This window comes from Hydra vulgaris, chromosome 02 (genome assembly GCF_038396675.1).
Source record: "Hydra vulgaris chromosome 02, alternate assembly HydraT2T_AEP".
Lineage (NCBI taxonomy): Eukaryota > Metazoa > Cnidaria > Hydrozoa > Anthoathecata > Hydridae > Hydra > Hydra vulgaris.
In genome coordinates, this window is record NC_088921.1 from 20070001 (window position 1) to 20090000 (window position 20000).

General features: G+C 27.5%; 1 protein-coding gene across 1 annotated transcript in view; it reads left to right on the plus strand.

The window, feature by feature from the left end:
* LOC136076809 (hatching enzyme 1.2-like) overlaps positions 1-20000 on the plus strand; it is a 73022-nt gene that overhangs the window by 31955 nt on the left and 21067 nt on the right. The window contains exon 4 of the mRNA XM_065790281.1: positions 16862-16987. Within this exon, the coding sequence (XP_065646353.1) occupies positions 16862-16987 (126 nt within the window). The remainder of the gene's footprint in view (positions 1-16861; positions 16988-20000) is intronic.

Here is a 20000-nt window from a genome sequence, read left to right on the forward strand (position 1 = left end):
CCCCCTTAACAATAATATAATACCCTTTTAACAATAATATTTTATTAATATACCCAATATAAATTTTAGCGGTTTTGTAATGCAAATTAGAGTGTTTAAAATCTATTTAACAAATCAAATTTGCATTACAAAACCACCTGAACATAAATATATATATATATATATATATATATATATATATATATATATATATATATATATATATATATATATATATATATATATATATATATATATATATATATATATATATATATATATATATATATATATATATATATATATATATATATATATATATATATATATATATATATATATATATATATATATATATATATATATATATATATATATATATATATATATATATATATATATATATATATATATATATTAGAACCGTCCTGAGGAGCTGCCAGGCCTCGCGCTTAGCAAGGTCTCCTAAGCAGGGCCGTACAGAACGACAAAGACGTGGGGGGGGGGGGGGGATTTGGAAAAAGCGAAATTTACCGACAAGATCTTTTTTTTTTTTTTTTTTTTAGAAGCCAAATTTCAGTTTTAACCGACAGAAGCCATAATTTTCGAGTTTTCCGTCAAAAACCGACAGAATTTTGCATATCTGGGGGGGGGGGTGTTTACCCCCACCCACCCCTGTCGGTACGGCCCTGCTCCTAAGCTTTCCTAAGCGCAAGCAACCAAAACTTTATAATATTAAAAAATAAGCAAAAAGTTATAATAATATAATTTTGTAATAACATGTTATATTACTTATATTTAATTTATCAATAAAAAGTTTTTTCGTTTTTTTTTCTAGCTCAATTATAATTTATTTTACAATGTAAAATAAATTATAAATCTTATTTTGTTCATATATGAACAAAATAAGATTTATAATTTATTTTACATTGTTAGGCCTATAATCAGGGCCGCCGAGAGGGGTAGGCACTGTGACAGTTTGTCTTGGGCGGCAGCATTCCAAGGGGCGCTAAATGAGAAAGAGATACCTAAAAAAAAAAAAGTTCCTTTGCCAATAATATTGAAACACTTCGTTAAATAAGGGGGCCAATCAGAGTTGCTGTCCCAGGCGGCGTGTCGGCTCTTGGCGGCCCTGCCTATAATAAATTGAAGAATAAACTTTATTGTTATTATTATAGATTATTTTATAAAACACTCAGTTCCTTTATAAACCTACAAGAAAATAACAATTTTGTGTTTTGCATCTACACACTACCTTTTTAGACAGTAAGAGCGCCTAAAATTTCGACTTTCAAGAAGGCCTCGCAAAAATGTTATTCTCAAGGCCTCGCGTTTTCTAAGGACGGCTCTGATATATATATATATATATATATATATATATATATATATATATATATATATATATATATATATATATATATATATATATATATATATATATATATATATATATATATATATATATATATATATATATATATATATATATATATATATATATATATATATATATATATATATATATATATATATATATATATATATATATATATATATATATATATATATATATATATATATATATATATATATATATATATATATATATATATATATATACATTTATTTAAGTTGTTGATACCGTATAAACTAAAAAAACACAAATTTGCATTACAAAACCACTTAAACATGTTAACAAAAAAATATATATATTAAATTGATAAGCGTCTGACGTCATAAAATAATATTGCGCTTTTCACAATGGAATGAAGTAATTTATTTTAAAGTTTAAAGCGTGGTATGATGTGGCAAGATAATGAATGGCCCATATCATAACCACATCTATTTTAGCATGTGTTTATTTAAAGAGTATACCGCATTAAGTGGGATAATTATGTGGACCGCATTATGTGTTTCACACGTGGGCCACACTCATCATCAGTTTATATATCGATAAACATCTAGAATATAGTTTCACGCTTTAAATCCACTTATAAGCACTATGGCCACATGTGGCCCACATGTACCTTTCTTGTCGGGTATGCTGTCAAAATATATTTAGCAACTAAAAGACAAAAATATTAATTTTAAATTAAACTGGTCTATTCTAATAACTGGGCCTGCCTATAATAACATTTCAAAAAAATGTATACTAGAAAAATTTGAAATTATTACTCATTTAGATCAAGAAAATTTACTGAATAAAAATCTGAACTAATTTCTAAATGCAGACGTGAAAATAAGTTCCTTTTAAAAAATTATAAAAACAAATGGCCAGTGTAAAATTATCCTAATTCTAAAGAATTCTTTTCATGATTTTTTAATTTTCTAATGTAGTCGATGCAACTTCCTGGTTGAAAAATAACTACAGTTTATTACATAATTAATTATAACAATTCCCAACTTCCAGTGAAACAATTTTTCTATACTTTGAATTTCTTGATGTTTAGAAATTTTTCCTGATGAACTTACTGATGGTGAAACATGCTGTTGAAGATAAATAAATAAATAAATATATATATATATATATATATATATATATATATATATATATATATATATATATATATATATATATATATATATATATATATATATATATATATATATATATATATATATATATATATATATATATATAGATCTATAGTTTGTTGGCTTTGGAAGAGCGGAAGGAAAAGTGATTCTTATGCTACATATACGTCACTTTTAATTACTTTTAACTTTCTCGCTTGAAGTTTCCGTGTTGGACGAAAGTAAAAACCATTAATTTAATTACAAATTAATTGTTTTTTAAAAATCCTGATAAACGCAAATTTAATTGACCAGAATGTTTAAAAACATTGTGAATGTTTTTAACAATGTAAACAATGTTTTTATTTTATTTTTTTTAATAAAATGTTTTTATTTTTATTTTTTTAATAAAATGTTTTTATTTTTATTTTTTTTACTGAAAATCATGCGCGGAGTGTTGCTTACTATCGACTATCTATAGCCACTCGCAAGGGAGTGCTGCTACATCGACTGACAAATAGCCGACTCGCAAGGGAGTGCTGCTACATCGACTGACAAATAGCCTGACTCGCAAAGGGAGTGCTGCTACATCGACTGACAAATAGCCTGACCCGCAAGGGAGTGCTGCTACATCGACTGAGGGTTTGGTTGGGGCAGGCAGTCTATCATTATTAAAAAAAAAATTCCAGTTTTGCATTTTAATTTTTACTTTTTGTCAACAAAATATCGAAAAAACTTTCGGACAACATCTAAGGGTTGTATATATATATATATATATATATATATATATATATATATATATATATATATATATATATATATATATATATATATATATATATATAGAACCCTTAGATGTTGTCCGAAAGTTTTTTCGATATTTTGTTGACAAAAAGTAAAAATTAAAATGCAAGACCGGAATTTTTTTTTTTTAATAATGATAGACTGCCTGCCCCAACCAAACCCTCAGTCGATGTAGCAGCACTCCCTTGCGGGTCAGGCTATTTGTCAGTCGATGTAGCAGCACTCCCTTGCGAGTCAGGCTATTTGTCAGTCGATGTAGCAGCACTCCCTTGCGAGTCAGGCTATTTGTCAGTCGATGTAGCAGCACTCCCTTGCGAGTCAGGCTATAAGATAGTCGATGTAGCAACACTCCGCGCATGATTTACAGTAAAAAAAATAAAAATAAAAACATTTTTATTAAAAAAATTAAAATAAAAAACATTTTATTTAAAAAAAAAAAATAAAAACATTGTTTATATTGTTAAAAAGATTCAAAATGTTTTTAAAAACATTCCGGTCAATTAAATTTGCTTTTTTGTGCTTTTTTTAAAAAACGAATAATTTGTAATTAAATTAATAGTTTTTACTTTCGTCCAACACGGAAATGTTGGACGAAAGTCAAAAGTAATTAAAAGTGACGTATGTGTTGGCGTAAGAATCACTTTTTTCCTTCCGCTCTTCCTAAACTATAGAACTTATGTATATATTATATATATATATAGTATATATATATATATATATACTATTTATATATATATATATATATATATATTTATATATATATATATATATGTTTCTGTTTAACTGGAGTTTGCGGGTGCGTTCTTTTTCGATCGTTTGCATGCTCCATCACCACATCGTTCTCGTCATTGTTGTCGTTGTTATTAAAATTATCGTCGCTCAATATTTTTCCATTTTCAAACTCGTTTTTCTCAATTAAAACGTCTTTTTCCTTCTCCTTTCTCAGACTGATTTATATTCCATATACGGATCCTCGACTATAATAAGATTTTCAATTGGATGCACACTTTTTAGTTGTTCTTTTTCAAAGCGTCTCGTATCGTCAAAGGCGCTTCCATTTTCGTGTTGTATATATTTTATTTTATTTTTCACTTCTTCCGGTAAACTCAAGTTAAGTTGGTGTTCTAAAGTAATAGTAGAACTATTTTTATTTAAGGAATAAATTGAGTTTTTCACCTCTCCTTTTGGTATTGTCAAATTTGGTGTTGTCTTTTGTGACGGTGGAGTGAAAAGAAATACGGGTGCTTTGCCTTTCTTATCAATAAAACTCTGACCGAACGTGAAATCAATTGGATTCTCGACTGTAGTTATATTTTTTATTTAATGATTGTTAGTTTGTAGAACACATGCATTTCTTGGTATATGTCTCCTTCCAATCTTTGCTGCTATTTTAATAATTATTAATCAATATATTGTTTTAAAATGAACTCGAGCATACAATTTGGTAGCTCTCATTGATTTTACAGTGACTGCATTTGAGATAAGCCATAAGAATTATTTACTAGCTACTTTGGTACTTGGTGATCATGGATGCCCACCTAGAATTTTTTTTCTTGGTCTAGAAGAGATTAATTGTGATGCAGGCAAGCTTTTAAATCATATAAAATTTAGCATTAAACAAAGCTAGTTACATAAAAATCATTTAAGTAGTATTTACATAAGTTCACCATAAATATTAAATACCTAACAAAGTCATTTATGCAAATACAAGTCTTACACAAATGCTACAGTTAAGATATCTTATTTTTTCTTTTTAATAGTGAAAGTGCATTTTTATGCCCAAATATGAACATTTCCCTGATCTGAACAATGATGATTTTTTATTGGTAACTCTAGATATTTCTATATAGCAATACCAAATTTGATATATTAAATTATTGTGTTTTTTAAGGGTTTATTTCTATCTTTTTTTTTTTTTTTTACATAATTTGATTGTACTATTTCTTAATATTTTGTGCTAAGAAGTAAAGGTGTCTAGAGAGAGTATTTGTTTGTGGTTTGCGTGGTTTTTTAACCCATTGTTTACTAGACCATAAAAAATGAATTAAAAAGTTACAAGTCAAAGTCTCTAAGACATTTAAAATGAAAATGATTTCTATTAAAATATTCCAAATTTAAAACTATTATTGCCAAACAAACTTGGTACTTCAGTCAGGGTTGAAAAAAACCATTATTTTATTTGAACCAATATTTTTTTAAAAATGGAGTTTAAATAAAAAAAAACATTTATTTTTTTTAAAAAAACTCCTTTTTTAAAAATAAGCTGTGTTTAATTAACTTTTCAATTAAAAAAAAGCATTAGGCATTTCACTTGAATAAATTACATTTTCTATCAGTATTACTTCTATAATTCATCAATCAATATTTCATTATTTAATGTTCTGTATTTAAAAACAATCTTTTACTACTTCCATTTTGTATCTTAACTTGGTTTAAACCATGGTTTGATCAAAATTATTTGTTTTTTTCTCATCATCAACTCATAGATTGGAATTTTTGAAGGCATATGTAAAAATAACAGTAAAAAGCCATTCAGATACAAGATGGAGCTCAAAAGCAGCTGCAGTTACCTCCAAATCAACTTAACTTGAGGCGGCGTTAGCAGCTTTGGAAATGTTACGTGATTCTTTTGGAGAAACGCTTGACTCACGAGGTGATGCTGGACTTATTCTTTCTGCCATTCGAAGGTTTGAGTTTGTGGCTCTTTTGTACTTTTGGTCTGAAATACTTCCTTCAATTGACCGAATTCAAAAGTGTTTACAAAGTAAAGAAATTACTTTCAACCAAGCCTTAATTCAATTACGAGCTTTGACTGATAAAATTGAAATTTGGAGAAATGCATTACGCACCTCATCCATTCCAATAGCTGAAGAAATGTGCAAAAAATGGAATATTACCGTGGAACGTAGAATTCGAAAAAGGCGTGTTATATCAGGAGAAACTGCTTCAGATGCTAGTTTAAATGGTCACCAAGAAATGGATCGAGGTATGAAAAAAATGTTGGACAAACTTGATATTGAAATTTCTAACCGATTTTCACAGTTAAGAGTATTAAATGAACGATTTGGCTTTCTGTGCTCCATCGAGTCTGTCATACCAAATTGGGAAACTAATAAAGCAGAAATGGAAAGTCTTCAAAAAATTTTTTTGATCTTGCCTCTTGGTACCCTTATGATCTTAATGGCAGTAAACTTTTTGATGACTTTAAAGATATTATTGTCTCTCTTAGAAGAGCTAAACTGCAAGAAAAAATGGACTTCTCTCCAAAAGGGCTCCTTACCTACATTTCATCTTTGGGACTTAAATCATATAAGACTTTAGCAACTTCTTTACAGATATTTATAACTTTACCAGTCTCAGTTGCATCATGTGAACGATCTTTCAGTAAGTTAAAACTAATTAACTCGTATTTGCGTTCTACAATGTTACAGGAAAGATTGTCAAACCTTGAACTTTTGTCTATGGAGCATAAATTTGCTTCTGAAATTGATTTCTGTGATATCCTTTGGTATTTAGAAAAATTTATTCGTCATTTATAAAAATTTTACAACGTTCTTGTTTTACAATTTTTATCAATAAAATTTAGGGGAAAGGCGCCTATGATGGCATAGCGCCTATGATGGCATACCGGTCATATTTCCATTAAAATTGGTTTTGGTAAAAGAATGATTAGACCTACATGACTATACTAACTTTACATTAGTTTTAGTGAAAAACGTCCCTTGTGCACAAATATTGTTTTTATAATCAACAAAAATCGATTTTGGGATGTGCTGTTGTAGTTTTTTTTCCTTCATATATTTAAGATAGTGATTTTACTATTAACTGTGCAGAAATGAAATTTTCATGCATTTTATATTCAAGTTTTGTGCATTTAGTGGAATAGTTACTTTAATTTTATCTTTTGAACAAAGCAGACACAGCTTGTTTTAATAAAAATGACGACTTTTACACATGATGGCATACTGACGAGTTGGGGGTGTTGAAATATTGACGAGTTGGGAAAACCTTTTTTTTTATAAGAAAAACTTATTTTTAAGTAAAGTTAAAAGAAAGCGATGCTCCAACATTTTTTTTTGGTCAAAAAAATACGTAAAACGCAATATATCCTATGCGCATGCGCAAAATTTTACAATGTTGGTGCGTAGCATGAAATGGTAAATTAGGATGGTTTCGAGTAATTTCTGACTTTTCTGAGGGAAGACTCTAAGGTTAAATGAAATCATTAAGTTACCCTCGATCCTAACTAGCCCCATCCTCCCCTATGCCATCATAGGAGCAGTGGTTGCCTATGATGGCATACTTGTGTTTTTTTTTACAATAAGAATAACTTATAAAAAAAATAAAACTGATGAAAACTCCCAAGGTAATTATTGTTCTAGATGTAACAAGGAATGTATCCATATCAAAACTTTTATTATTGGTCTTCAGGATACTGAATAATGAAGCTTCAAAGTTAAGTATGCCATCATAGGCGCCTTTCCCCTAACTAAAAAAATTAATAACGACAGGAGCAAGTAGAAAGTCATCAAGCCCCTAAAGTAAGCTAAAATTATTTTTTACAAATTTCTCATTATATAACTTTACAAATACTCGTTATATAAAACAAGTTAATACATAATTATAACAAGAAAACGACAAATTGCAAAAATTAAATAAATACATACAGTAAGAAATATTACAAGATTTTTTTTATACTTAAAAATACAAAAACATGTTTGTGTCTGTTAATTTAAGTAAATACTGTTAAACTATATTTTTAAAACAATTTATTGAGGTTATACTTTTCATATTTTCATTAAAAACGATGTTCCACAGACAAGGTCCTCTATATGAACTTGAGTAATCAGATGTTTTAAGAGTTGACTTAGGTAAATTAAAATTATGGATAGAGTACCATGTTAAGTATTTATTATTAATTTTTAAAAATCGGTTATTAAAGATTTTTGGAAGCATGTCATTTTGGTATTTAAACATGAATAACAAGTTTTAGAAAACGTTTAACTCATAGACATTAAGAATTTTAATTTACCGGAGTAACAGCTTGGAGTGGGCGTATTTATGCACACTACATATAATTCTACTGGCTTGTTTTTGCTTAATATATATATATATTTTAATGCTGAAGGGCAAGTACTTGCCCAAGCAATATTACAATAGCTTATGTAGCTATGGGTAAAAGAGCAATATAAATTTATTAAACATTTTTTACTTAGTAGGTGTTTTGTTTAATGCATAATTCCTATAGTTTTAAAAATTTTGTTTTTAACTAGCGTAATATGATTTTTCCAATTAAGATGTTCGTTAAATATTATTCCTAAGATTTTAGATGATGAAACTCTGTTTATTATATTGCTATTTATTATTAGCTAAGGAAGTTGCAGAGGCAAGTTATCGGATTTAGATTGGTGATGAAATAAAATGTTTTAATGATATTCAAAGAGAGTTTGTTTGATTTAAACTAATCATTAAGGTTTTCCAGGTCACAATTTACTGTAAAGAAAATTGTTTTTATATTGGAATGGGTATAAAAAAGATTAGTGTCATCAGCAAAAAGAACAAATTTAAGCATGCTTGAAGATAGGTAGATATCATTTACGTAAATCAGAAATAGTAAGGGTCCGAGAAGGCCTTGAGAAACTCCGCAGCTTATTGTTTCTAACTTTGTACACGTTGAATCATAAGTTACTCCTTGTTTTCTATTTTTAAGGTAACTTTGCAGCCATTTTAAGTTGCTATTTATTACTCCATATTTTCTAGTTTGTACAAGAGAATTTTATGATCAACAGTGTCAAATGCTTTTGACAAGTCGATGAACAAGCCGAGAGTATAACTTTATTTAGCAAACCTATCCAGAATTAGACTGGCTAAATCAGTTACTGCATGATGTGTTGAATGCTCTTTTCGGAAACCAAACTGTTTGCTGTATACGATATTATGTTTTTCAAGATAACTATACAGTCTGTTATACATAATACGCTCAAGCAACTTTGAAAAACAAGAAAGGATAGGTATAGGTCTGTAGTTAGATGGTATAGAATCGTCACCATTTTTGTATACAGGGACTACTCTTGCTATTTTTAATTGACAAGGAAAAATACCAGTTGTTATTGAAAGATTGAAGATAAACAAAAGAGGTAATTTGATAACATCAAAAACAGCTTTTAGAACATTAACATTACAATAATCAAACCCGGCAGTTTTATTTGTTTTGAGCGCATCAAAGGATGCCTGAAGTTCATTTAGAGACAGTTCCAACTCATCTATTACGTAGTGTGTTTTTTAAAAATAGGATCGGAATGTTTTATTTCCAGAAGTTATATCTGCTGCTAATTTTTCTCCCATGTTTATAAAAAATTTGTTGAAGTTTTTAGCTATTTCTTTCTTATCAAATATTTGTTTGTTCAAGTTTAGTTTTAATCTATTTGGAATAGTGGTGTTTTATTGTAATTGTTTTTTCCCTGTAACTTTTTAAATTACTTCCCATGTCTTTTTACTATTTAGGTAATGTTCTAAGAGGTTAGAATAACAACTTTTTTTTATTTGATTTTTATTCTTTCAAAACAATTTTTATACTTTTTGTATTTAAATTCATTGTTATAAGTTTTATTTTTTAAAAAGTTTTCATACAACCTTTGTTTTTTGAAGAAGTATTACACGCGTTGGTTTGTTAATTACAAGTATTAAACTGTTCTGAAGAAGAGCATGAAGTGGAATGTTCTTTAATTTTTTTGCGTGTCTTTTTTAGTTTCATTAGGAATTATTGAAAATGAAATCCACTCATTTGATACGTGAATATGTTTTTTGTTTTCTATATCTAAGATTTTTATTTTTGAACAGTCTTTACAACCTAATTTGCCATCTTTTACCACTAACCATTTATATTGTTCTGTAAACAAACTCACTTGTTTTTCTGTCCAAAAATCTGGTAGTTGACTATTGCGTACTGTGCATGATTCCAATGATATTGTAGATGATGCTGATGAACATGAAGCTGATGTTTAATTTGAAATTGATTGTATAGGTTCAATATCTGCAGAATTTATTTTTTTCTCTAGTATTTCTTAATTGAGTTTTATTTTTTTGACATTTACAAAGGACGATAAATTTCCTTGCACTCTCTTCATTTTTTAATTTAAAAAATCTAAATACTGCCATTATATTCACACAATTTTTAAATGAATGAATTTGTATTATTTACAAATAATAATTTACAATTGTTTATTTATGTAAACTAAAATTTTTATTTATATTACTTACCTTAGCAATTAGACTAATTAATTATATTTTGACAAAATACAATTAATTAGTCTAATGAACTTTGTTTACTGAATTGACAATACAAAATTTTTGTATTGTCAATTCAGTAAACAAAGTAAGTCTTTATAGTAAATATAATCTTAGGGATTGCATCTCGAAATTCGGAATTCGAGAATTCCGGAATTCATTTTCATAATATAGTTTCGAATTCCGAAAATTTTACCAGCGAATTCCGAAATTAAAATTGATTTTTTCGTGCTCTATACAACTTTTAAATTGTGTTTTTGTTTGTTTACATATAAATGCTTTACATTTTAATTCTATAAGAAGTAGTAACCAGACTAGTCTATGGATAGACTTACAACACAGACATAGACAATTCTGTATGTTGTAATGGACACAACAAATGTTTAATTTTTTGTCCTTGTTGTGTCTATCAAATTTTTGATGGTGTCCTAAGATTGCTCAGTTAAAAAATAATTTTCACTTCATAAGTCTACAAAGCATAATTTTTTGTCTATTTGGTGTCTATGATTTTGTCTAAATTTACTTGATTTCATAAAACCAGAAATCTTTCATTACCGTATTATTTGAAGATTGTTATGTAGTAAATTTATAATATTAAAAAAATATTGAAATGACATCAAAACTCCAAATGACGATCATTGCCCATGATTAATTATTGTTTAAAACTTGCGTACATATTCATCAATAAAATGAAAGTAAAAAACATTTTTCTTTTTCACTATTGTTTTATTCACAAACCTAAATAAATTTTAACACCTATTGGAATCTTCTACTTACTAATCCACATTTTATAAAGGACAACTCCTTGATCACATATTTTTAAAATAATTTCATTGAAGGTGATAAAGATTTTAGTGACTAAGGAAAATTTTTTAAATGATAAACTTACCTTCAACTTTTTTGAAGTAATCCCAAACTGGAGAAGGCATTTTAAAAATAAATTTTCACGCACATTCACTGAGAACTGAAAAACAACTGAACTGAGTAATTAATGAACTTCAATTGAGCACAAAATAGTCCATTTTGAGGTTTTTAAATAGACATTAACTTTTTAATCAACAGCACACGCTGGACAAAAAATTAAAAAATGAACTTCTGTTAGAAAAATTGTATTTTTAATTTTGTGCTCGTTTTTAGTTTTTGAAACGATGCTGCAGTGAAAATTTAATTACTCGTTATAAGTCCAAATTATATATTAAATAGATCTTCTATACCTCATTAAAAAATCGAGATTGTTCATTTAGTGTCCGTTTTTAAAATGATTGTCTAGGAAGACAAACATTTTTTATAGACGATTCATTTTTGATAGTTGTAATTAAAATTGTTGCAATTAGTGCTTTGTCGAAGTCTATTTTTGTCCTTTTATAATAAGTCCATTAGAGATTGTCTGGTTGCTAATAAGAAGACATTCTATAAGTTCTAAATTCTATAAGTAGACAGAGAAAACATTCCCAAATTGCAGTTAACAGTGTCATGTCTTCATTTCATCTGTTGTAATATTTTACGATTTGGAACAGTGTTTATTCGAGTGCACTCGCACTCGCGCCGGCGTTGCACCGCATTAGTGCGGTGCAAGGCTGGCGCGAAGGAAGGGGGGAAGGAGGTATGTGGTAGAGGAATGAGCCCCCCGTCCTCATGAATAATTTTTGTGTTAATTTAGTCGGCAAAATTGACTTTTTTAAACAAGTCAGTCTGCGAATAAAGACCTTTTAGTCAATTATAACAATTAGTCGGCAAAATTCAAATAAAGAGGACCTTTTTTTTTTTGTTACATAGCAAAAAATTTAATGGCCCCCCTTCACGTGACACCAACTCGCGCCAACCCTGGAGCGGTGTGTATTTATTTATTTAGATCAATAATTTTTAAATAAGTATCATCAATATTATTCAAATTCAATTGAATTTATTGAACAACATACCGTCCAGCTCAACTCAACAATTTATATGTCGGAGCTTTAATTCAAGAATTAAATCTAAAATGAAATTCTTCGAATAGCGCGTCTACTAATTTTTGATTTTGATTTCGCCATTGAGGGTGGAGTCTGAGCGAGTCTTCTCAGTTGCTGGTAACTTTTGTATAAAAGTTCGATCGAGACTCGGAGACTCAGCTTTAAGCGATTTCTGCTTCCTCAAAGCATATTTTAGACAAATAAAACAATAATTAAATACTCTTGAATTGGAATTCTGAAATAATTAATTTAATAAGCGGTTCGCCGAATTTCAAAGATGGAGTTTATAAAGAATGATAACAATTAGTAGATGACTTGAAAGATGGAGAATTATATGAATCAGGAAAGCAAGATTAAGGGAGCAAATTACAAAGAACTGATGTTCAAGGAAAAAAAAACAAGATGGAAAACAGTAAGACGATGTGACTTATTTGAATGACAGGTATGAATCTTAGTAGATGGCACAAGAGATGCTAGCTCTTTAGAGCATCACCCATTATAGTATTTATAGCAAAGAGAAAGAAAAGCAAAATTGCGAAGTTATAACGGTTGAAGGTTGGCTGCAAGATCAGGTCCTACTATGTTTACAATGCATTTTTGCACCTTATCTAAAAAAGTAACGGCGTCATTCAAAGATTTACTCTAAATATAGCAACAGTATTCCATACAAGGATGGGTTTGAGATTTATAGAGAAAAAGAATAGAATCTGGCGAAAGAAAAGTAGCGAGCTCAATAAAGAGATACAATCTTAGTAAGTGCTAATTTTGCAATGGGTTTAGTATATGATTTCCAAGAAAGATTGGAAGTAAGAGTTAATCTTAGAAGATAAAGGACAGTTAACTAATCTAATACATAACCGTTCATAAATAAAGGAAGAACTAGATTATTGTGAAAATGGTATGCTAAAAAAAATTGAGATTTATCTGAGTTAAAGTTCGTCAGCCGTTGAGAACCCCATGCTGTAGCAGAAGTGAGATCCTTTTCAAGCTCAAATGTCTCATCCAAGCAATCAGAGAGTGTATCATCAACAAAAAATGCCACCTTAGATATGAGAATTTCTAGTAGATCAATAAAGTAAATTAAAAATAAATACAGGGCCAAGAATAAAACCTTGGAGAACCCCTGAAGTTGCAGAGTAAAGAATAGTTTAGTCTATTGAAGACAACTTTTGTACTATGATAGGTAATGAAAGATTCAATTATCTTAAAGATGTTACCTAATAAACCATAATAAGAGAGCCTATGGAAGATACCAGTATGCCAAACTTTATCAAAGGCTTCAGAAATGTTAAGAGCAATAGACCTAACCTCTCCACATCTATCTAATGCTTATTAAAACCTATTGGTTATTACTGTTAACAAATCAGCAGTAGAACGAGAAGATGGAAATTCATGTTGATGATCAGAAGGTAAGTTATTAGATTCAAGATAAAAGATAAAGTGTTTGTTAATAAAAAAAATCAAAAATCTTGCTTATGATAAGAAGAGTAATAAGACAGTAATAAGCACTCTGAATAGCACTTGTTAAATAGTTTTGAAATTGTAGAAAATAGCTTGGGAGAACACTTCTGCAAGACTATAACAGTTATGTTGTCTGGACCACAAGTTGAAGAAGAGCCTGAGCAGGAAATCACTTTAGATACAGAAGCTGAAGTGATTCAAATGTCAAGCAATGGATCAACCTGTTTGCTGGCCATATCAGGTAGGATGTGGTTAGTGGAAGCCAGAGATAAGATTGGTGAAAAGTTCTTAGCAAACAACTCAGCTTTGTCTTTAGGTGAGGTAAAAAAATCTGAACTCCAAACTCAAAACAAAATAATATTTTAATTTTATAGTTGGTATTGGCTTGTCAACTGCTTTCAATACTTGACAACACAATGGTAATGACCAGGGATACCGAGTCACAAAAAGAATTCCAGATTTAAAGGTCACAAAATGATTGTTTCTCTCCTGGTTTTTAGTATCCAGTACCTTAAAAAATTTAAGAAAGGCTTATGTACTAATTTAAGGGAAAAAAATTTAATACTTTAGGTTAGGGGAACAATCAATTTTGAACTCGGAGAATGTTGTGTATAATGGCGGCAAGGACTCCGGGTTAAAAAACAAGAGGTTTCAAATCATTAAATCTCATGTATTTTTTTTCATTGTATATCTTAAGTCACTCCACATTTTTGTCCAACAAAAAATGTTTTTAATAATAAGAATGCTGCTATTTAATTGTAGATTTTGCTTTTAGAGTTACCAAATAAGTTCAAGATCATATTTCATGCATAGATGGTGTGCAATGTCGTCCACAATCTATTATCTCTTCTATTGAATTTTAATAAATCTTTTGATGTTTTGTTAACACTAGGTTGTGTTTGATAAACTAGTTCAAAAAAGAAATAAATGTAAAGAATGTTTTTTTGTTCTTTTTTTTGTCATATTCTGAAAAATTGTTTGAATTAAAGTTAACATTTTAAAATATCTCAAAATCCGTTGCACCATTATTTTGACTTCTATTCTGTTGTTCCACTGCAAGTTTTTTGTTGTACACACAATTTGAAAAAATCGTTCTTTAATAAAACTTGTTATTTAGAGGCTTAAAAATGTTTTTTTAATCAGTTTTTTCGCAAAAGATTTTACAGATTCTTAAAATATGATCTAGAAGATCTCTGAAATAATCGCATATAGTCTTAAAAACTTAAGTTTAAGACTACAAGTTGTTGTTTTGGCAAGTTGAGTAAATTTTGATTTGGAGACTAATCTAAGTTGCCTATGATGAAGAAACTTAACACATATCCAATTCCAGTGATGCCACTTTTTTTTAACTAAAACTCTTTACCAGTTATTATTTCAAATGATGTTAGGCTGAAAGATTTTAAAAACAAAACACTCCAAAGCAACTTGACAGAAAATTTTTCTGAGTAAAGAATACAATAGTATTGTGACAAAAAACATGACACAGTCAAAAATAACTTAGCTGTTGTTTAGAATATTTGATGTCTGGATGTGATTACCAACCTTTTGATCTTATGTTGTTGTTTTTTTTCACATTTTTTGAAAAAATGTAATAATATAAAAAAATACAAATTAAGTTCCAACATTATTAGAAGCAAAAATAAAATTTTAATATTATATTTAAATACTATAAAGAACTTTTACATTTGAAATCATATTTGAAATCATATTTGAAATCAATATTATCATTTCTTTTTTGAAATCTACTTGTACCAGTTTTCATGAACCTAAAGAAAGCTGAAGTTTTGGGGGTTTTTTTATATCATGAAAAAGCAACTAAAATATTTGATTTTTTTAATTTTTTTTTTTTTAATTTTTGTGTAACTCCTTTTATTTTTTTATTTAAAAAAGATATTTAAAGAGATAAATCATTTGTATCATTTAAAGAGATAAATCATTTGTATCATTAAAAGAGATAAATCATTTGTATCATTTAAAGAGATAAATCATTGGTATCATTTAATGAGATAAATCATTGGTATCATTTAAAGAGATAAATCATTTGTATCATTTAAAGAGATAAATCATTTGTATCATTTAAAGAGATAAATCATTTGTATCATTTAAAGAGATAAATCATTGGTATCATTTAAAGAGATAAATCATTGGTATCATTTAAAGAGATAAATAATTTGTATCATTTAAAGAGATAAATCATTTGTATCATTTAAAGAGATAAATCATTTGTATCATTTAAAGAGATAAACCATTTGTATCATTTAAAGAGATAAATCATTTGTATCATTTAAAGAGATTAATAATTTGTATCATTTAAAGAGATAAATCATTTGTATCATTTAAAGAGATAAATCATTTTTATCATTTAAAGAGATAAATCATTGGTATCATTTAAAGAGATAAATCATTGGTATCATTTAAAGAGATAAATCATTTGTATCATTTAAAGAGATAAATCATTTGTATCATTTAAAGAGATAAATCATTGGTATCATTTAAAGAGATAAATCATTGGTATCATTTAAAGAGATAAATCATTTGTATCATTTAAAGAGATAAATCATTGGTATCATTTAAAGAGATAAATCATTTGTATCATTTAAAGAGATAAATCATTTGTATAAAGTACTTACAATTATAGCATTAAGTTTTTTTTTTAATATATAGCATTATCATTTATAATAATATATTATAATAATAGCACTAACATTTATTGAGAATTTTTGTTTCATTGGATAGCATATAAATTTGTAATATAAATTAATGACAAAAAAAATCTATTTTGGAAAAGTAAGAAAAAGTTATAATATATATTATGTAAAATCTATTTTGGAAAAGTAAGAAAAAGTTATAATATGATATTTTTTTAGACATTAAACCCCCTCATAACACAAGATTTTTTCGAAGCATTTCTCATTATAAGCTTACTTGGCAAAAGGATGTTGATGGTTATGTTAAGGTGCCATATGAATATGAAGCTGGAATTCCAATTGAAGGTAAAAAATTGTTGTAAAATATTATAAAAAGTATTACATAATGACTTTTCACAAGTTTAGAAAAAACCATAAGTATATAAAATGTTAAATAAGGCATTGGCAGGTATGTTGGATTAGCCATTGGCAGGAATAAATAAAGCTTATTAAACTTTTCTGTGATAACGCAGATTTCGGCAGAAAAAATTGATAAACAAATCTAGTTAAAAGCAGATATTACACACATGTTCACAATTTATAATTTAATTTAAAGTAGTATTTTACATCTTACATCTTACAAGTTGTTTTAAAGACATTAAATTACCCAAGATTTTTCAAATAAAATAAAAAAAATCTTTTTAAAAACCCTTCAGTGCAGAGTTTTTGAAAAAATAGAAAGTTTATTAAGATAATATGACAGGAATTATCTCATAAAATTTATCTATGGTTGTATATTGAAAGATTTATATGGAGTCTGTAGAAGATCAACTTGGAGTATAAAAGTATACATCCATATTTATGTAAAATAAATATATCTATAATATACCTATATATTTATGAACTATATTATAGTTCAAACATTCTGTTCTTATAAATTCAATAAAAGTTGTGTAAAAGACAAGCACATTATGTACAATAGACTTCAGAATCAGTTAAAAGAGCAACTTTGAAATCAATTAAAGAGCTTTGGTGACATGCACCATCCTCAAAGACAATCCTGAGTTATATAGGTTTGACAGCAAACATGATGTATACATTATGTCTTCTTTCAAACCCACCCTTGAGCACTCCAAAACCAAGATCATCAGGGCTATAATTACACACACAGTACACATAGGTAAAACACAAAAATAAACAAACATGAAAGATCTTTTATTTTGTTTATTTGATGTCTAGTCATTAGCAAAATTATAGATATTTTATACATTTTTTAATATGTTTTTATAACACTTTAAAAATAAATTAAAAAGTTTTAAAGAAAAATTTTTTTTTGTTTTTAATTAAATTTGTTTGTTTTTTCACAACTTTTTTCAAAACAGTTTTTGTGACTCTTCTTTATCTTTTATTAATTTTTTCATTTAAATTTTAACAATATTTTATTAAATATTTTGAAAGAAATATCTTCTTTAAATTTTTTAAAGATAAAAAAAAAATATAGAAGATAAAGAGTCTCAAAAACTTGTAATAAGTGAGAGAAGTGGCTAAAATGATAATTATAAGAGCAAACAGTTGTGAGAAGTTGTTAAAATTAAATTATAAGTGCAAACAGTTGTATAAATTGTTAAAATGATAATTATAAGTAAAAATACCTTTAGTTTTTACAAAGTTTCTAACAACTTTCTAGATATTAAATACAATTCTTTGCATTTTCAGTGAAAATCATTTTTTGAATAATAATTGCTTATATCTTGTTGATTAAATATAGTTTGAAATATAATTATAATTGAAAGTTTTGTTTTTATATTCTAGACATACATCAGGGCTTGTTATAATATTTTATTGCGTAATGAAAAGATGTAACGCTAGTAAATGTAACTTCAACACAGCTGTGATATTTACAACATTGAAAGTTAAATTGTGTCATTAGTTTATTTTAAAGTACCGCCTTGTAAAGGCGGTACTTTTAAATTAATATAACAAAAGTTACTGATGAAATCTAAATTTGGTATTTGAAAAAGATTATATTTTCTTAAAAATTATTTCTTCAATCTTACACACTTTATCACAATTTACTTAATTATTTTTTTATGTATTTAATGTAATATTTTATATAAAGATAATAAACAATTTATAGATAGATTTTATCAGATACCAATAAGATATTTGTAAATGTAATTTATGTTCAGTAATAAATGTCAAGAGAACTACACAAATTAATAAGATACAAAAAAATTTTAATACATTTTTTAAAGAATTCTCTTGAACGAAAACACTAATCCCTTTTTATAAGAAATAAAAATTGTTTTTTATTTGCTTTCGCATATAATCTGTGATGGAAAGTCTTATGTTTTACATAATGAATTAGATTGCAGATGGTAAGAAAAAATGTCTTTAATTAGTATTGCAAAACTATTTTACATTCCTAGGAAAGTAAAAAAGTTTTGCAATATTTATCAAAGGATCCTTTAAAGCTAAATTTTACAATTCCATGTTTTAGTATTTTACATTCCTTCTAAACTAAATTTATATTTTCAAAATCATATTTAATTTAAAGTCTTTTAATTAATAAAAAATTTTATAAAATAATCTGTTTCTTTAAAAAACTTTTTGCCACCTAATATTTTCTGAATAAACGTCACACAAACTATATTAAAAGTTAGTTTTAATATTCCAAAATAAACAAATTTTGACTTAATGTAAAACTGCTGAATGCATATAGAAATCGCCATATCGTATGTAAATTGCGAGCTGCATAACGCTTCTTAAGAAGCCTGATAGTATTTTATAGCTATTTAGCTTCTGTTGCAGAAAGCACTTTAGAGATTTTCTAACAAGCAATTGGCTGTAGATGTTGCTTGTCTAACTTGCACTTTGACTTTCAGGTCAAATGATTTAAGAATGTCAAGGTCAAATATAATTGATGAATTGCTTGATGCCATCAGTGGTTTGCATCAAGCAATTGCATGTTCAACATTTTTTGGACAACCTACACGCATTACTATACTTTTATCATCATAAAAGTGTTGATTTAAAGTAAATGACCCAAATATTTGACAATACAACTGTGCTGTCAATGTCTGCCTGAAGATATGTGATATTTTACCTTATGATTTAATGTCATTGGCATAAAGCATTATCTTGTGAGAAATACTATTATGAAGATTATTTATAAATTACATAAAAAGTAATGGCCCCTGAAAGATCCATAAGGTACTTCAGTTACAAGGTTCTTTCAGTCAAAAATATTTTCTTCTAGCACAACTTGTTGCTTTTAAACTTAGAGCTACATTTTAATCCAAAAAGGCTTTAAGGAAGTTAGTCAGACATCCCTTTTTATGAATAAAAGTTAATGCTTGGAAATTAGATTGTTTTCCAC